This window comes from Armigeres subalbatus, chromosome 1 (genome assembly GCF_024139115.2).
Source record: "Armigeres subalbatus isolate Guangzhou_Male chromosome 1, GZ_Asu_2, whole genome shotgun sequence".
Taxonomy (NCBI): domain Eukaryota; kingdom Metazoa; phylum Arthropoda; class Insecta; order Diptera; family Culicidae; genus Armigeres; species Armigeres subalbatus.
In genome coordinates this window covers 294,395,723-294,415,965 of record NC_085139.1, presented here as the reverse complement: position 1 = coordinate 294,415,965, position 20,243 = coordinate 294,395,723, and the positions used below count along the sequence as shown (strand labels likewise).

The 20,243-nt window shown below is 45.7% G+C and overlaps 2 protein-coding genes across 4 annotated transcripts in view; one reads left to right on the top strand and one right to left on the bottom strand.

Moving 5' to 3' along the window:
• The window catches only part of LOC134207740 (protein retinal degeneration B), a 264,455-nt gene that overhangs the window by 112,630 nt on the left and 131,582 nt on the right, over positions 1 to 20,243 (top strand). For 2 of the 3 annotated variants that reach the window (XM_062683600.1, XM_062683602.1), the window contains exon 1: positions 10,647 to 11,610. The exons of the other annotated variant lie outside the window; for it this stretch is intronic. The gene's annotated coding sequence lies outside the window, so the exon portion shown is untranslated. Of the gene's footprint in view, positions 1 to 10,646; positions 11,611 to 20,243 lie in introns of those variants that run through there. 3 annotated transcript variants of the gene reach the window in all.
• LOC134207463 (uncharacterized) lies at positions 13,325 to 19,056 on the bottom strand. Its single transcript, XM_062683177.1, has 3 exons — positions 18,724 to 19,056; positions 17,873 to 18,543; positions 13,325 to 17,723 (listed from the first exon to the last, which is right to left on the bottom strand). Exons 1-3 carry the CDS (start codon positions 19,054 to 19,056, stop codon positions 13,325 to 13,327), a joined length of 5,403 nt encoding a protein of 1,800 aa, XP_062539161.1.

The following is a 20,243-nucleotide window of genomic DNA, read 5'->3' as shown; positions in this document are numbered from 1 at the left end:
ACATGGAGCGAATGGTCTTTGGAGAAGCTGCTTCGGCGGCAGGGTAGCAGTGGGTTGTACCCACACACCCACAGTTGTGCACATGTGGTGCATGGGGAGTGTCCCTGCTTCGGCAGGGTAGCGTGTGGTCTGCTTCGGCAGTGGTGTGATTGATCTGCTCGTGCTGAGGCAGGAGTGTCGTAGCGTAATATCTGTAGGCCCAGGCAGTTACCGCTATTGACACCTCGAGGCATGGCAGCGGAGCGCCCGGGAGAGCATCCAAGTAAGACTCAAATGGGGTGAACGGTGTGCGAGCACCCAAGTCAGTCTCGCGTGGGACGAGTGCCTGTGTGAGCGATAATGAGCGAGTACGCTTAGTACTGCCATCCCCCAGAAGTAGTACTGCGAGGTAGTTCCTGGGGAAACGATGGTGGAGCCCAAGGGAGTTTAGTCGGTATTACCGGTATGGTCGAGTCCGACACTCCAGTACACTTCCGTGTGGTAGTTTGGCAACTACAATGCACGTGTACTGGGTTAGTGTGTAAATGCATTCTCCCTTGTAAAAAAAAAGGTCTACTTCTGTGTTGGCTTCCAGTCCCAGGGCCGCGGTGAAAACTTCGCTATCGAAGTGATTGGTCCTTCACCCACGGACCTGACAGGGATCCCCGGACCTCGAATGTTGCACGCCATAGTTGATCGTAAATCGAATTGCCTGATGATCACTATGGGTGAAGCCCTCATCCACCCTCCAGTCCAAGTCTGGTGCCAGACCAGGAATGACAAACGTTACGTCAATCCATGACTCGACCCCATTCCTTTTGAACGTGCTAGCGGAACCATCATTGACTAGCATTGCGTCGAGCTTCGCTAGCGCCTCTAGTAACGCTTGGCCCCTTCGATTGGTGCAGCGACTGCCCCACTCCACTGCCCAAGCGTTAAAATCTCCTGTTATGACGACCGGCTTACGACCCACTAGGTCGGACGATATCTTACCGATCATCTAGTTAAACTGTTTTAACCCCTCCGCCGCCCAATTAATGTTATCGACGGGGACGTTGTACGGGTCGAACAGTAGGGCGTCAACGGTCCTCGACTCCGAGACCGAGCAGTTGCATAGTGGTGAAGATTCAGCTGTTTTACTTGCACGGCTTCTTCTTGTTTGTCTCTCCGATGGGACACGAGGATACACCCATAACGTGGTTACAGGCTTGCTTTTTGCTGGCGCAGACGAGGCACTTTGGTGCCTTGTCGCATTCCTGCGCCTTGTGCCCATACTCACCACAACGACGACATAGGTTGCTACGGTCTGGGCCGTTACAGTTGTAGGACTTGTGCCCCAACTCTAAGCACCGATAGCACCTGCCCACTGAAGGCGGCTGGAGCTTGCTCACTGGGCATACTGACCAGTTGATCTTCAACTTCCCTCGCTCCGTTACCTTAAATATTGATATTGTCGTCTGATCTTTTATCTCTTATATGAATCATGTTTGCTATTTAATCAACATTTGATATTATTGAGCTATTTTCGTCTACTCGGGAAAGCAAGAAATCGAATAAAGTCCCTAATATGGTCGAACGCATATTAGCCGAGTTGCTCATAGCTGACCCTAGGATATCCGCTCAACTACTGCATCGTTTATTTCGTAATATTTGGGACACCGTAACTTTCCATGTCGACTGGATGCAGAGTATCTTAGTTAAGGGTGGCCGAACTGTATGCGATAACTGGCGAAGCATTAAGTTGCTGTATACCGTTCTCAAAGTTCAATGCAAAGTTATCCTAGCCTGGATGTAGAAGAAGATCGATGCCACTCTCTGGTGGCAGCAGGCCTGATTACATGCCGGAAGATTCTGTGTGGACCATATTATCACTCTCCGCATCATTCTGGAGCAGGTCAATGAATTTCAAGAGACCTTGGGTCGTTACAATTTTGATAACAATCAAGAAAAATAACAAAAGAAAACCATCACAGTTTAGAGGAAAAATTTAAACAATTTTCTTATCCTTTTCAACTTAAATTTTGGATTAATCTCTGTGTGTAATGGAATCAAATCATAATTTCGCAAAGAAATCAATTTTGCTTTTTAATAATTTTTGAACCGTGAAACTTTTTGAAGGCACAGAATTTTTTTTTTCGAAAAGAGGGGAAATGTGTGCCATGGATTTATAGTTATGTACTTGAATTCTCGTTTGGCAGTGTGTAATATGCATAATATCCATTGCCGATATCTATCTTATCGCTCTTACGTCTCACATGACTCGCCATACGGAACCGCGCCAACGTGGCATAATTTAAATTGAGCGTCAGTAGGCCATGGCTTACAACACGTTTGCAAAGCAATCAGTTTTTCCCCTGATTAGATACGGACGACACGAATTCCTGCGGAAATTCGGAGGATAATTCCACGTGGAATTCAGAAAACAATTCTTCGGGAATTCTGAGGGGAAATCTTTCGGGTATTCGAAATTTAATTTCTTCAAGAACTTATTTACTTACTTATGGGTCCTGTACACCTCATGTGGTGCAAAGGGCCAACTTGGAAGATCTCCATCCTGAGCGACGTTGCTTCAACCTGTTGCCAGGTTAGATTTCGGTCGACTTCTTTTATTAGAGGTGTTGCGCCTCGGGGTCTGCCCCTGTTGCGATGTCCTGTTGGGTTCCAGTCTAATGCTTGTTTACATATTTCGTTCGTCTCTACGTAAGGTGTGGCCGACCCAGCCCCACTCCTGATACCGAATTTATGTTGCTATGGGTCTCTGGTGACAATGACGATGGAGCTCGTTGTTTGAGATCCAGTTGTGAGGTCATCATGCCCGAATTATATACTGCATGCATCTGTTGATGAACACTTGCAGCCGTTGAGTGTTCTCCACTGATACACACCATGTTTAGCTAGCGTATAACAGATTTCACGTTAGAGTTGAAAATTCGTATTTTGGTGCGTTCACTTATCTACTTTTCGGATATCTGTTAAACTCGCAAAGGCAGCCTTTGCTTTCTTGATCCATGCGCCTGTGTCGATCTTGGTACCGCCGGATACTTGGTACACAATTTGGCTGCCTAACTGATAAACACGGTCTTCAAATAGCAAAAATCATCTACTGATAATCCATCCCTTTTTTTCAACTGACTACAAAGGCGTGGCTGGCGCCGTTATTGAATATTTGAGTCACTGAAACTCGCACACTGAGAATGCTTGAACTACCACAGTCAGCGCCGTAGCGTGTGCTTGGCCAGGTTGGCCCCCGCCAAGGGCGCCAGGCCTTTAGGGGGCGCCGAAATCCCGAATTGAACTATAGGAAATGATGACAAATCTCATCAAGGTTTTTTTTACGCGGTTGGATGGATACCACTTGAATTTTCTTTGATTTGTTTGTAATTTGTTTGGTGAGGGTAATTCATTGTTTTATTGATGCTGAGGGTCTCAATCGGATAAAATCAAACCGTATAAAAAAACCTTGATAATTTCTCTAATTTATCGGTTCAAAGTGTTTCAGATTCAAGCTTTTAACAGACATTTCCCTCAAGGACTACATCCGCAATCAACCGTTTGACTTATTTTCGAAAGGAGTTTTTCCGTCAAGAATTGATACAGGTAACAGAACGTAGGATCAGGGAGCATCTTCACTGACTACTTTTTATGATTTACTTGATGGAAATATAAATTAAAAGAAGATTGGAACAAGTTTCTGGGGAAGAAGCCCTAGATGAGGACTTCAACATACCAAAGGCAAAACATAGAGCAGACTTTAAAAAACGCGTATAATTTTTGTTCGTGATTAAGAAATCTAAGCCGTTTCCAAGTAATAGATACTCGGATGTAGTGATAGGGAGTTTGTTTTAATTTGAAAAAAATTCGGACCATAACGATCGCATTTCATCCTGTGAAATTTTCGATTCATTTAAACAGACAATTGTATAAGGGTGAAAATTTATTGGCCTAACCAATTCAACCAATGCCACCAAACTACCGATAGGCCCACTCTAGGAATTGATATATTTTGATTCGAATAGGCCCGAAGTTGTCTTTTTTTATACGACTTGGTCAAATCGCTATTCTTATCTTACACTAATTCTCTCCAAGTTAAATTAGCTATTTCAGTCTGAAGAATCAGTACGATGTTTTTTACTTGTCCGACGTTGCAGCTGTTGTATGTTAGAAAAGAAACCCAATCTTTAAATTACTTTTCAAAATTTCACAGAAATTGAGCATGAAAGCACCCTCTCCACCACTGATTGAATGTGGTTTACAATTCTTTACGATAGACGACAGACTATACTAACCTTCAAAAAGGCTACAACTCATCGGCCGAAACGTCGGGCACGTAAGAAGAATATCGTCCTCATTCTTTAGACTGAGAAAGCCAACTTCCGAGTATTACATCTTATCCAGTCGAAAAATATCCTATCCTAACACTGTAAGGCCAGTAGAGTAGTTCTTTCAAACCACCGATCAAGGTCTAAAGGCGATTCCGAAGGTCTTTCAATCCACTCCAAAGTAGGGTTCTTCTTGTTGCGACTACGTCCGAAAGTGATCCAACCACTGATCGGCACAATTGAGATGGATTTTATTGGCCTAGCTAGATCCACTAGTGCGTGACACAACAAGGAAGTCTGGATTTTGTGTCGGTAACACACGCACTACTGGATCTAGTTTTTTTTATTTGTGTTTTTATTTTAAGTTATAGAGACTTAAGGAATTCATAAAGCAAACATTTATTGAATCCACCAAGCAAAAAATGTTGATAATGAAAGAAAAACAGCTCCTATCATGCCATTTGTTTTGAACATGCATGAAAGTAAGGGGCGCCCACTAACGGTTTCGCCAAGGGCGCTGGGAGTCCACGCTACGGCTCTGACCACAGTCAATCATTCAGTTGATTCTTTGTGCAATTTCATTGATTCTGGTCAATCACGGAGTAGCAACCATAGATATGTGTAGTAAGTCAAAACTAAGGTAAGCTTTATTTGTGTCTTAAATCCAGACATATGAGATGCTGTAAGATCTCCAAATTGTCCTGAAGTTTTTATCAAATGGTCTGTCGAATCAACCACGACTTCCATGATATCCCCAGTCGCGTATTGTATTTGGTTTTATTGGCGTCTCAGATCCTGTCGAACGAGATGCTGTAGGATCTAAAAAATGGTCCTGGTGTTGGAATTAAATGGTCTACCGAATTAACCACGACTTCCATGATGTCCCCAGCCGCGAAATGTGTGGTTGGCATTGTACAAACAATACATTAGAGAGTTAGTTCTGAAAATAGAGAGTTCGGCTATGTGCCCGGTGCTGGTAGTTTGATTTCATCAGTACTCGCTAAGCTGCGGAGGACGACGGAGGTCCTTCGTAGCTTAGTAAGGAAAGCACCTGTCTAGCGTACTGGGGTCGCGGGATCAAAATGTTCTCATGTTCACCCGCATATGTTCTACCATTGTTTCACCAACATTCACGTTATGGTTCTTTTAACTATAGTGCTTAAAAAACACTGGAAAAGCACGTGATTTCCAGGATGGCCGATTCGTGGCATTGTTGTATAATCACCTTTTTTATAAAAATTCTGGAAAATAAAAAAAAACGTGACAGAAAAAAATAAATAAAGCCAACCGCACCCGCAGATTGCTACGATCCTTCTTGCCTAAAATCTATAATTTTCCTGATTGAGCTTGAGAACATGTGAATCCAAATACAGCGACGTCGGAAGGCATCGTCACCATGGGTTTCTTTGAAGAGCAATGATTGTTGAATCAGCTATACCAATTTCGGAGTTGGGACGGTAAATCCGACGCGAAACGAGATAAAAACGCGGAAAACTTTCTTTTAAAAAAACTGAACTCGTTTGATATTTATTTTTATCTGTTTCTCTTTTTTTCACGAATACAAAGTTTGTCATATACAAGGTATGTTGATTTGCTTCAAACATTGTGACGCATATATGTATCTACACCTCCTCTCAAATCAACTACTCCTAAGCCCTCTCGATGGCGTACAAACAAGACCTTTCCCAATGCTTTGGTGAGCGTATCCGCCACTTGATCAACCGATGGAACTCGTTCCAGCCTTACAACCTTCTCCTTAACCTTCTCCCGAAGAAAGTGGTAACGAACATCATAATGCTTTGATCTTCGCGTCTCAGGGTTTTCTGAAACACTTATACACCCAAAGTTATCCTCAAACATCGTCACAGGAAGCTGAACATGGAGTTGCAGATCATTCATGGCCTTCAGTAGCCATAAAATCTCCTTGGTGGCATCACAGGCTGCTACGTATTCTGCTTCGCAGCTGGAAAGTGCCACAATACCTTGTTTTCGGCTACACCACTGTACAATGTTTCCGTACACTTTAATGCAAAATCCTGTAGTTGATTTTCGATCCACTAAGTCGTTAGCCCAATCGGCGTCAACGTAACAGCAAAGAGCGGGTGCGCTTTCATTCTTGCTGTACACCAGTCCGAAATTAATTGTACCGCTAAGGTAACGCAGAACTCGCTTCAGACACACCCAATGTTCAGCCGTCGGGTTCTCTTGAAATCGAGCCAGATACGTCAAAGCAAAGCATATATCCGGCCGGGTACCTGACATCAGGTACATTAAGCTGCCAATGAGTTCGCGATACGGTTCTCCCACTTTGTCTTTTACCGCGCCCGTCTTCAGCTTCAAGTTCTGCTCCATGGGTGTTCCAGTGGCGTTACATCCTGTCATTTCAAATTTTTCCAACAAACGTTTAGTATACGCTCCTTGATGAATCTGCAATGTACCCTTTTCTGGACACGTTTGAATACGAAGTCCCATGAAGGTTGATGGTACTCCGAGATCTGTCATCCTGAATTCACTTGCCAGACTATCTCGAATCTCATCAATTACCTGAATACTACTGCCACACAGCAACATGTCGTCTACATATATCACCAAATACACAACAGTGTCTCCACAGACTTTGTAATACAAACATACATCTGCCGTGGACTGTTGAAAGCCCAAACTAACGATGTACTCATGAAACGTATCGTTCCAACATTTCGGACTTTGTTTTAATCCATACAGTGAGCGTTGTAATTTCAGAACGTATCCAGGCTTCAACATCATTCCATCTGGTGGGTACATGTAGACTGCTTCCTGAAGCACCCCATTGAGAAAAGCAGTTTTAACATCAAGATGTCGGAAGTGGTAGTTGTTCTGCACACCAAGAGCCAGTACAAATCGTATGGTAGCAAGACGCGCCACCGGTGCATATGACTCTAAAAAATCGACCCCACGCTTCTGTATAAATCCGCGAGCCACCAATCTTGCTTTGAACTGTTTCGATTTTCCATCATCTGTATCCTTGCATTTAAAAACCCATTTAGAACTAATGATTTTCACGTTTCCTGGATTCCTCACTATGACCCATGTTCCGTTAATCTTCAACGCTTCCATCTCGTTTTCAATAGCTTGCATCCACTGTGCCTCGTCTTCTCGACCACGAACATCTTGGTATGATTCCGGAGCATACGACAAAAAACATTCAAGCGCCATCGCAGTATTTGCAGATAGGTCGTACTCCCCGTTTGTCATCCAGGTTGGTTGTCGACGATTCCGATCCGGTCTCTGACGAACTTCTGGCTGCAGCAATGAATGTTCGTTCTCCACAAAGTTCACATCGATATCGTCGGGTATACTCCCAACAGACAGGAATTCCTCCGTTTCATGTGGATTGTTTTCTGTCGATTTTTCCATCTGAATGTCACTCACGTCAACAACAAGCGTCCCATCGTTTTGCGCATCCTCATTGGAAAAACATTTTTTTAGTTCATTGAACTTCACACTCCGTGAACAGACAATTTTCTGCCTAGCGACGTCCCACAGGCGCCAGCAATTTACTCCATAGCCTAAGAAAACACATTCCACTGCGCGATCGTCTAACTTCTTCCTGCGTTCCTTCGGTACTGTTGCAAACGCTTGACAACCGAAAATCCGTAGATTCGAGAGATCTGGTTTTCTTGAGAACCACAATTCATATGGTGTCTTTCCCTGCACGGCTCTAGTCGGGCTTCGGTTGGTAAGGTAAACAGCGGTATTAAGTGCTTCACCCCAAAGCTTTTTATCTACCTCGGCGCCAATTAACATCGCACGAGCTTTTTCGCAAAGGGTACGATTAACTCGTTCTGCCACTCCGTTTAACTCTGGCGTGTAGGGCGGCACGAACTCCAACGCGATCCCCTCAGTAACACAGAACACCTTCATATCCTTACTGCGGTACTCACCGCCGTTGTCGCATCGTAATCGCTTCAGCTTGATTCCAAAATGCGTCGTTGCCATTGCGTGGAATTGCACGAATTTCGATACTGCTTCATCCTTGGTCTTCATCAGGTATACAACAACCATGTGTGTCCAATCATCCAAAAACGTGATGAAATAGTTATAACCGTCGTATGTGGTGGGAGTTATAGGACCGCACACGTCACTGTGCACTAACTCAAGCGGCTTCGTTGCTCTCGTTCTCGTACCGTCGATGTGAGCCTTCGTCTGCTTGGCCCGTGCACAATCCTCACAAAAATCCAGCTTCTCAGACAGTCTATCACCAATCCCACTGACCATGTCTTTTCCAACCAACGTACAAACGCTCTTCATGTTGAGATGCCCCAACCGTTGGTGCCATATGGAATTAACGCCTACTTCAGCCACAGTCGCTTTCGCAGACAGTTCCCGTTGTCCCACAATTCTGAGCCAGTAAATGCCATTTTTTACAACCGCTCGTGCAAATACCTTTCCGTCTTTCAAAATGCTCGCACCTCGCCGGTCGAATACCACTTTGTTGCCGCGCTCTACTAGCTTTTTAACCGACATCAAATTATCTCTGCACTCGGGAACGTAGATCACATCATGTAAAATCACTTTCACATCCTCCTCTCCATCTGCTATGATGTGTCCAGATATGTGTCCACCCATTGTCCCACACATTTTAACACCATCCATAGCTATGGCAATTTGAAATGGTGATTTTAGCTTCGCCACACCCGATAGTACAGAGACATCATTTACCAAGTGTTCCGAGCACCCCGAGTCAAGAATGAACCATATTTCATTTACCTGTGCAGAGTTTGAGGGTGCATTGCATTCATGAACTGCCATAGCGAATACCTTTTCCTCACTCTTGACAGCTGCCGCTGTACCGTCTGTGCCGTCGTTCATTTTTTTCGGGCATGCCGCCTGCAGATGCTGCTCAGATCCACAGATATAACACCTACGCCTCGGTTTGAATTGCTTCTGCTTTCGCCCTTGTATGGTCATTGCCGATGAAAACGTTTCGGACAACACGTCGTCCGACGACTTGCCATTTATTCGAAGTTCCTCTTCCAGCAGGATCGATTTCACCTTCGTCAAGTTTAATTCCTTCTCATCCATCGTTTGTAATGCAGCAACCACAGGTCGATATTGCTCGGGCATCAGCATCAACAATCGTACCACCTTATCGATTTCGTCGAACTGTTTCCCAACATCACGCAACTGCCGAATACTTTTGTCGAAGCGCATAAAGAACGATCGCAATGTTTCTTCGTCATTAGGTTTGAGGTTATGCAGCTCAGTTTCCAGTAATAAACGTTTGGCGACACTCGACCGATTAAAGGTGCTCTTCAAGACATTCCATACCTCATATGCCGTATTGCAGTCGCGAGTCATGTCCAGAAGGTCATCATGTATACATCGTATGATCAAGCCTTTTGCTTTCTTATCATTCCGCTTCCAATCATCATCCTCCGGATCCTCTGGCTCTTCCTCCTTCACATGATCGAGTAGCTCTTTCTCGTCTAGGAAAACTTCCATTCGGTAGCTCCACTCAGCATACCCAGCTCCGGAAAACTGTTTAATTCCGGTCTTCTCACTGTTTTCCTCAGCCATACTCGTGCGGGTCCACAACCTGTTGAATCAGCTATACCAATTTCGGAGTTGGGACGGTAAATCCGACGCGAAACGAGATAAAAACGCGGAAAACTTTCTTTTAAAAAAACTGAACTCGTTTGATATTTATTTTTATCTGTTTCTCTTTTTTTCACGAATACAGAGTTTGTCATATACAAGGTATGTTGATTTGCTTCAAACATTGTTACGCATATATGTATCTACAATGATAGACAAATAACAGCGCACTTCGATCTTCTTTCTTTTTTGATTCATTTGTGAGAACATTTCTTAAATGACTATCTTGAGATTGTTACTGTCCAGATTACACTACCTTTTATAGATTCCTTCTCTGTGCAATATTTAACACACTTTAGCTTGGAAAGTTATTTAGCCTCTCGCCTCATTACATCATTACCCAAAATGTTTTATTACCTTGGTATGAATTTTAACGGTCCATATCATAAAGTAACTAATTCTGTACACGAACGGATAAGGCGGACCAGATCCACCCTATCAGACTCTGCAACATTATAACGGATAACAATCGAATGGTCGTTGCACCTCGTCTTACCAGCAATATAACAGCATTAGCATTCTAGATATATCGCATTTGTATGCCAACAAACGCACCGCACTATCGTGTTCGCATTTATCGTTGTTCGTCTTCTCTCATGAGAACCGTCCCATCAGGAGAAGGAAGGCCGCTCGTGTGGAAACTCACTAGCGAGCTCACACGTCTGTGGAGTTTCCTACCAGCCAAGGGGAAACCGAGTTTTCCATCCCGTCAGTCGTACTCGGGACTCGGTGAGGATATCAAGCAAATCGCGGAGAAGCACTGCGCTAGTGACGATACAGCAGTGAGCAACAACTGGCATTAACCTATCAGTGCCAGTGAACACTTTGTGTGTGGAGTGTAACAAGAGCTGGGGGGGCTGCCAGTGAATAGGTGCCCAAGTCTGGGGGAGCCAGTGACCGCCACGGGTGAAAAACGCACTAAGGAGCAGTGCGCTGCTGCCTCTTTGAAGTGCAAATCTTCTCCTGTATTGCATTACAGCCGTAGCAGCAGGCAGGAAGGGCATAATATCTGTGACGTGCGTGGTGACGGTGCGGTGGTGGCCATCTCCCTGGGCGGTGATTGCCAATCAAAGTGAAAGAACAGAGTTGTAGGAATTTTCGCTTTGTTGATCATCATCGGTTTAGTTGGATGGAATATTTCCTTCAGCTGCTGTGCCCGAGAAGAAAAGGACCAACGAGAAATTGCTATGGCTGCTGCGATGATGTGAATTGAAGGGAAATTGGATGTTATTTCCAGCCTGCTAGGATGAGGAGGGAATATCGGGAGGAAGTGCATGAAAGGAAGTGATTAATCAACCGTATGTAAATGTGATTACAGCGGAGGAAGACCACTCAGTGGATAATCGCGGCTCACCGAAGGTGGTGCGATAGTGCTACGTCGAAGGAAAAAGGAAGAAAGTGTCCTTGAGTCTCAGCCACAGGAAGAGCCAGGTGCAATCGTGGAATGTGACGTCTTAGTTGTGTGAAGGCTTTTAATTAGATTTGAATTGCTGCGTGGAGGAAGACTGAAGGCAAGAACGAAGAAAGCGGGAGAGGACGAAATTTTCCCACTCGTCTCTGTGCATGGTCCCACACATTTGCCAATTAAGCTCCCTTCTTCTCGCATGCGGGTGGTAGCTGCCTACATGTTTTTTTGCCAAGCAGTGTTGTCGCATAATCAAATTTATCTGAAAAGGTAAGACGTTTTAGGCATATTTTTGTACATATTTTTGTTCTCGAAGCATACGAATTTTGATAGAATCATTTCGCACACCAAGTTGGAGATAATTTGGTTACGTTTAATGAACAATCGAAAATAGATTCTAGATTGTACAAAAAATATAAAGATATTCTGAATCAAACTCAGTAAAATATTAGTGGAAATTGCCAAATGTTGAACAGTCTGTTGTTGGGCACCCATAAATAATGCACGTTCGTTCAACAATAGAAGAGAATTCCAGCCATTCAATATTTGGCGCATCAGAATAAGGCTTTGATAGTCTTCCACTTTCGACGTTTTCTTTGTTATTAATTCAAGAGCCGATTCGCGAGAAGCGAAACACTCTTTTCATGGGACTTTGAAACGATTTTCTTTGATCTGGTCAAATACTTAGGATTTGAAACAAAATTAAAGTTTCTGTAGTAAAATGAATCTATTCTTAAAATAGTAGGATTAAGTTTTACCAACACTTTTGAAACCTTTGCAGGGTTCAAAAGTGTCGTTCAATCTGATTGTGTCGTTGATTGAAACTATGATTGATTGCCCTACGATATAGTCGAGCTTTCGAGAATCTCAATATTTCTGCCCCAGAATCTGAGTATAATCAGAACAGTCTGTAAATGTGGCAACATTATGTATGTAGACCACCGATAAACAGGAGTTCGTGGGGGAAACCTAATTCAGCGGACTCCCACCCAACCGAAAAACCAGTTTCCATCGATATCGTGACGCGCAAATTGGAGTGTCAAATTTCACAGGTAGTCAGTTGGTATGTTCAGCTACTTACGTGCTAGAAGGCAATAATGTCGAAAACAGAAGTGTTTAGTGTGCCTGAGACTCGAACTAACTGGGCTTACATAAATCCATAATACGTCGTAAAGGTACGGGAAAAAGGTTTATTCAGCTGTTTTTCGCCACACCACCCCCACCCTTACTATTCTAAGTTGAGTGATCGAACTATGTACTGTGCAAGCTTGCCACCTACACAGCATGGCGAGAACGGTGTTGGGAGAGACGGTCTAGCTGTAAATTAGCTTTGTTCTCTTGTTTTCCTCACGGATGTTAACTGGAGGGACTAATAAATTTAGATGTGAATAAATGGGATCCTTTTCCCACGCTTATTCTCACTTAGTATGTGTTTATTTCTCACTGATGCGGATGAACTATGCGCCGTTCTATGTATAGCATGATTAGCTGGTCCAAATTATTATTTTTTACTTTAAATTGTGAAAAATCTGTTGCGACAGGTGATAATTGCTTCGGACAATCCAAAGAGCGAACTCGTTTTTGGGTTGTGGAGTTGCTTTTAGCTGCAAAATATATTGTTTCAATTAGTATTAAGTTCAAACATAGTTCGTAAGTTCAATTTTGCATAAAAAAAAAAAAATAGGAAATTTTACAATTTAGTTCATAATTTGCATGATTTAGTTATAAGTAGGATAACAAATTGAGTGTTTAGCTTACATTTTTAGTCCCTTTTATGTGTGAATCCTGTCCAACAAACATTAATTATCAAAAAATCTATAAAATAATCACTTGTATTGACGGTCTCAACTTTGTGTACTACGTGTGTCTCGTTTGCTATCTGTTTTGTACTGTATTAGGTGGACTGAAATGATCGGCTACGAAGTCATCGGTGCGGTTGTTTTTTGTTCGTTCCTCACAGTTGGCAGTAGGTACACGGGAGAAATTATTCAGACGATAGGGCGCCGTCCTGAACAATCCCCGACCCGTATTGCTCCGTGTCCTCTCGAGCATTACCAGCAACATCTAGGACGGCTAGTTTCGCCACCGGTCGTCGAAGTACACCAGTTGCTGTCTGCACGTTAGCGCTGCGACATCTGCCATCTCGTCCTGGGAACACGCGTAGAACTTGTCCCCTTATCCATCCGTTACGGACTCGATCGTCCACGATGACCACCAGATCACCGGCAGAGACCGGCTTGGTATCTACGAACCACTTGGTCCGTTTGGTGATGGTGGGTAGATACTCCTTCACCCAGCGCGTCCAGAATTGGTCCAACAGTCGCTGGCACAGGAACCAGCTGGTGTGCAGAGCCTGCCTATCGTGTACAAACTGTGTTGGAGGCTGATTCACCCCGCTAGTACTAAGCAGGAGGAAACAGTTCAGAGTAAGTGCCGCATGCTCCGAAGTCTGGAGCGGCATGTATGTCAACGGCCTCGAATTTATCATCGACTCAGCTTCAACTAGTAGCTTGACCAGCACTTCCTCGCTAGGTTTGCGCTCGACCGATAGCGAAGCCAATGCACACTTTACCGACCGAACCATGCGTTCCCAAGACCCCCCCATATGCGGCGCAGCTGGAGGATTGAAGCGCCAATGGGTGACGGTATTGGTGAAAGTTGATGCCAAACCTTGGTTGATTGCTTTCACTTGCTCCCTTAACTCGCCGCTGACTCCAACGAAGTTAGTACCCCGATCACTGTAGATTTCCGAAGGTGCCCCCCTCCGTGCTATGAACCGCCGTAAAGCCATCTTGCAGCACTCCGTTGACAAGCTGGTGACGACCTCGAGATGGATCGCCCTGATTGTCAGACAGGTGAAGAGGGCGACCCATCGCTTCACTTCACGTCGACCTTGGACGACCAACAGCGGGCCGAAGTAATCCACTCCGACGAAGCTGAACGGCCTGATGCGAGGAGTGACTCGTGCTTCCGGTAGCGGTGCCATTCTTGGAACTGCAGGTTTCGCTTTGTAGACCTTGCACCACGTACAAGTTTTGCTGATCTTCCTGAATGCTGCTCTCATCTCCGAAAGGTGATATTTTTGCCGCATTTCATTCACTGCTGTCTCTCCGTTGGAATGCTTGTAACGCCGATGGTACGAATCGACGATGAGCCGAGTAACGTAATGGTTCTTCGGCAGCACAGAAGGATACTTGAAGTCGTAGGGCGCATCCGCAAAACCGGTGATCCGTCCCTCCATTCTGACTACACCTCGATTGTCCAGGAAAGGAGACAGTTTGTACAGCTTGCTTGTACTTTCGAGTCGCTGACGCTGGTCCTCCGGTAGCGACTGGTTGTTCTGCATAGTAATCACTTCATCTGCAAAAGCTTCGAACTGGGCCTGCTTGATAATGGTCTCTTCTGCTCGCTGAAGCTCTTCACGAGTAAGGATGGATGTAACGTCGGATTGTTCTTTACGCCGCTTTCGCTTCAGCTGATCGATGAATCGATGAACATAGGCAACGGCACGCAGACAACGCTCCCACTTGGAAAAGCGGCAGAACTGCACCACTTGTTCTCTTCGGAGTTCTCGATGTACGTGGATGGGTCTCAGTTCCTCTGTAGTTGGAGTATATGGCGCGTTCTGTTTTGGCCACAGGTTTGGAGGATCGTACAGGAAGTCTGGTCCACAGAACCAGCGATGATTGTTGCTGATCTGGAGCCGTTCTTTCCATTTTGTGGCGTCATCCGCCACATTCAGATGCGAGGGAACGTAGTGCCATTCGTCGACCTTTGAAGTGTCTAAGATCTCAGATACGCGGTACGCCACAAACTGGCGATATCTCCGGTGGTCCGAGCGTATCCATGAGAGAACAGTGGAGGAATCACCCCAGAAGAATCGTTGTTTGATTTGCAGTGTGTGGTTTTCCGCTACAGACTTCGCTAATCTGGCTCCGAGCAACGCAGCCTGGAGCTCAAGACGGGGAACTGACAGTAATTTCAGTGGCGCAACTTTCGTCCTCGATGATACCAGAGCGCAACGAACTTGGGACTGCTCTACAATCCTGAAGAAGACGGTTGCTACGTACGCATCTTCACTCGCATCTACAAAAATGTGTAGCTGCAAAGATTTGTAGCTTTCCGGTAGATATTCTGGGAAGTAGCACCGTGGTATGCGAATTGTGTCAAGCTGTCCTAATAGCTTAATCCACCGCCGCCATAGTTTGAGCAGATCTTCGTTGATTTTGTCGTCCCACCCGATTTTAACTCGCCACGTCTTCTGAACGAGGATTTTTCCGTGAACCACTACAAGCGACACCAGACCAAGTGGATCAAAAATGCTCATGACCACTTGGAGGAGCTGCCGTTTCGTTGGAACAATTTCTCCGTGAAGTAGGGGCATCAGTTGTTCGCGGAAAAGTCCGCGGAATCCAAATTCGTCCGATTCGGGAAACCAGCTCATCCCGAGTACGCGTTCCGAAACTGCAGCTGTATGCGTCTTGAAGCTCTTCGCAGATTCTTCAGCTGAATCCCCAACCCGTGAAATCACCTCTCTGGAGTTGGACATCCAGTTCCGAATGTGGAACCCAGCCTTAGCGTGGACTGTTTTCACTTGCAGCGCCAGGTCTGCTGCTTCCTCGACGGTGTCCCGACTATCCAAATAATCGTCCACGTAGTGATTGTGGACGATTGCTGCGGCAGCCTCGGGAAATTCGGATTCAAACTCCTTCGCATTTTGGTTTTTGATGAACTGTGCAGCGGAGGGCGAACAAGTTACACCAAAAGTGGCAACGTCCATGACGTAAATCTCGAAGTCTTTGCAGGGGTCGCTTCGAAACAGGAACCGTTGTGCCTGTCGATCTTCGGGTCTGATCTGAAACTGGTGGAACATCTCTTTTATATCGCCACAGATTGCAACCTGGCGTTGGCGGTATTTGGAGAGTACTGACGGAAGGGAGGATAACAGATCGGGTCCCGGAAGCAAGGCGGAGTTGAGGGACTGACCTTGGACTGTCGCTGCTGCATCCCAAACTATGCGAACTTTTCCTGGCTTTTTGGGGTGTACAACTACCCCCAACGGAAGATACCACACTTTCCTGGGATTCGAACAGAGAACCTCTTCTTGCGTAATCTTATGCGCGTAGCCTTTCTCCACGTACTCGACTATCTGCTGCTTCAAGTTCTCGAAAAGTTCGGGTTTCTGCCGTAAACGACGCTCCAGTGATTTCAGCCGACTCTCTGCCATAGGCTTGCTGTCTGGAAAATCGATATGATCGTTCTTCCAGAGCAGTCCTGTCTGGAATCGTCCAGATGGCAGCCGTGAAGTCGTTTCTTCGAGGATCTTTCTGGAACGCATTTCGTCGGATCCTTCCAACAAAGGAGCTACAGCGACTCCAACGTGCTCCACCGAGAAAAACTCCTTCACAAGGTCGTGCAACACATCGTCATGGTTTCGAGCTTCCTTGTACAGATGAAACTGGCACTGCTGCGTCGAGGAACATTCACCCGGAATAGGGCCGTACACCGTCCAACCAAGTCTGGTTTTCGCCGCTGCTGGTTCTCCGGCTCTACCTTCGCGGACTTTGAGGGGAATCTTCAGGTGAGTGTTGTCCAAACCGATCAGGATAGTTGGAGTGGCGTTGCGATATCCGTGAACGGGTAGACCACGGAGGTGCGGAAACTGTTGAGCTAGTTGATCGAACGGCAAACTTTGCTGAGGAAGACACAGTTTTTCCACGGTATGAGCTGCTGCAACAACGTGTCGTTTCTGAGCTACACGCCCAGAGATTTCAAGACGAATCAGCTGCAAGCTGTCCTCACAGCGTTCAACATCGCTGGTCCACTGCAAGTAAAGCGGGTGGACTTCACCATTCACTTCCAACTCACGAGTAATTCGGACATCGACCAACGTAGACGAAGACCATTCGTCCAAAAACGCAAACGTGCCGAACAGCGTCACTGGTACTATACGAAAGAGCGTGGATACTTTCAGTGCGGTGTGAACGTTGACGGTTTCCGTCGCTGTTGGCTGCTTTGCTGGGACTGCTGACTGTGGCTTGCCTGGGTGCAAAAGCTTGTGGTGCCGCTCTTCACATCCTGCCATTCCGCACGAAGTTGCCTTGCACGGAAACTTTCCATGTGCTGTCAGGCATCGTCTGCATAGGTAATGCTCCTGAACGCGCTTCCAACGTTCCTCCAGGTTGCACTTCTTGAAGTCGTCGCAGTCTCGCACCTTGTGTCCCTGTTTCCCACAAATTTGGCACGGTTTTGGTTGGTACTGTTTACCTCCAGAATTGTTTGGAGGATTCCGTTTACCAACGTAGTCGACCGGATTGCCAGATGCATGGATGTTCACATACAGCTTCTCTTTCCCTTTCCTTTGTCTGAACCGATACGAGCTTCTGTAGATGGTTGGTAGGGAGCGACGTCACTTGCAGCAACCACCAGTTGCGCCATGTAATTGCCAAATGTGCCAAGGTCGACTGCAGGGCACTTTTGTTTGAAAAGCGCCCAATCCAGCTTGATGTTCGCTGGCAACTTGCTGACTAACTCCTGCAGCAAAGCCGGATTGGAAAAGTGGGCCTCTTGCCCAGATGCACGTAGATGACCACAAAGGTTTTGGCATGCTAGACCGAACGATATCAGAGACTCCAGCTTGTCCGGTTTTGGGGCTGGAGTAGCGCGTAATTTCTGCAGCAGCGAGTTGATTATTAGATCGGGACGACCGTACAGCGTTTGGAGCGTCGAAACGCTCATAAGAACCCATGAGGGCTCCAGCAGTAAACTTCGGACGGCTTCCAGGGCGTTTCCTTTGAGACTCCGCTGCAGACGCATTAAATTCTCTCCGTGAGAAAACCCACATAACTGGGTGGTGTTCTGGAAACAACTCAAGAACAGCGGCCATTCGACAGGATCGCCCGAAAAGATGGGAAGCTCTTTGGGAACGATGTGCCTAGCAGCGAGCTGTTGAGATGTCGGGACACTTATCCACGGTTGAGGAACTGGCGCAGGTGCAGAGGTAGAGTCGAAAGGGAGAAACGCTTGTGGAAACACGTTGGGCACCACTGGATCACTGCTGACAGCAATCGACGACGCAATAGGCACCGTACTGCTTTGAACTGTTTGCACTCGAGTAGGCAATCGCAAGCTGCACGACGAAACGGGCGGAAAGTCTGCAATTTGCACGGAGGGGCAGTTGCGGGGCGAACGTAAGGAGTGCTTCTATGTGATGGATTAATGACAAACGCATTGTTTTGAATAGTTTGGGGGGGGGGCTTGCATGGTTCGGTCAAGGGGAAGGCAGTGTGCTGAATAAAATGACAACTTTGGTATGTCGAATGTAGCATTGCTTTGTAATGGTCTTATTTTGGTCGAAATATTATTAGAGCACGTTTGACTCACCGTAGTAATCACCTTCGACGTCACCTGTCCGGTTGGTGTTGATTCGAGGCCGGACGTCTGCTGGTACCGGTTTGTGATTGGTTCCAACACGCGCGCCGCTTGGGTTTGTCCCGCGCCACTTGCCGACGCTGGGTTTGTGGCCGGAATCTCCTGCTGCTGTGTGGAAACCCCGTGGATGGGATTATGCTGGGCTTCACGTAGTACCGGTTCGCTCACCAGTAGCGGACGACCTGCAGGATGCTGGCTTGGCTTGGGCGGACGTAATTGCACTCCGTCGAACTTCCGCTGGATCTCCTCCAAGTCCACTGCGATTCGTCGTTTTGAAATGGGCATCGGTGCATCAGCGAATTCCCAAGTCAGGCTCCAATCCAACGGGTCCTGCGTTTGATTCTCCTGTGGTACACGGACAAATTTAAAACTACATACGTATTATAAACTACACAAAAGATGAATAAATTGTAACAAACTTTATAGTAATCTTTAACCGGCTTTCTCGCAAAAAGTTGTATTCAATAGGTGGTATATTCTTGTTGATTGCTATTGAATTTGATAAAGATGATCATTGCGCTTAAAAGTTATAAAGAAAATGGTAAACCAAACCGAAAAGCTTGGTGTCATGGTGTATTGGTTCAATGCGAGAAAGGCAGTACCTCTACTAGGTGGTTTAATTTGGGTTTTTAAGATAATTGTTGTCCTTTTCAATGAAAAGAGTATGTTCTATCTTTAACATAGTTGCTTCAAAATTCAAGTTCAGTGTCTGATGTCTATTATTTGTGGATGCATTATTTTGACCACAAAGCTCCCATTAAAACGCCATCGTTCAGCAACCGTTTTATTGCTCCGGGCACTGCGATGCTGCCGCTTCTGTTCTGATGGGAACCCAGAGATGAGTGTCGACGAGGCTCTGATAACATACATGTTGCCAAATGTTGGTGGTCCAATCGGGAGGCCGGCCAATGCACTATACGTGTGTTTCCTTTTGTTCGTATCAAATACCCCGCCAGAGGTATACATAAGTTGGTGCCGTAAACCGCATCCGTTTATTTATTCATACAGCGAAAGCTTTGATTGGACAACTGGCTACTATCAAGCTTCATTGGCTCACCGTCACTGGATGTGGTCCGGGAAAGAGCGCCTCAACCGTGGATGATCGTATCAAATCGGTTTCTGTGTTTTGTGAGGATTGCAGGTGTTGTGAATATTTAAGGTGCACAGATTTGAAATGGCAATTTGTCGTTGAAGCTTACTGTTTTAAGGGTTTTATGACAATTTTGTGCCTTTCGCGCACAACAAAATTTCACTTCAAAATGAACTTCTTCTGGGACGTGTACACGAAACCTGAGTAACCGAATTTCATAACCGTTACAAGTCAACAACAACGTCGCATTCGTCAGCTTAGTTGATCACTTCTTCTTCTTCAATAGTTCTACATTCCAACTGCAACTTGGCCTGCTTTTCAACTTAGTATTCTGTTAGCACTTCCTCGGTTATTAATTGAAAGCTTTTCTAATTTTCTTATT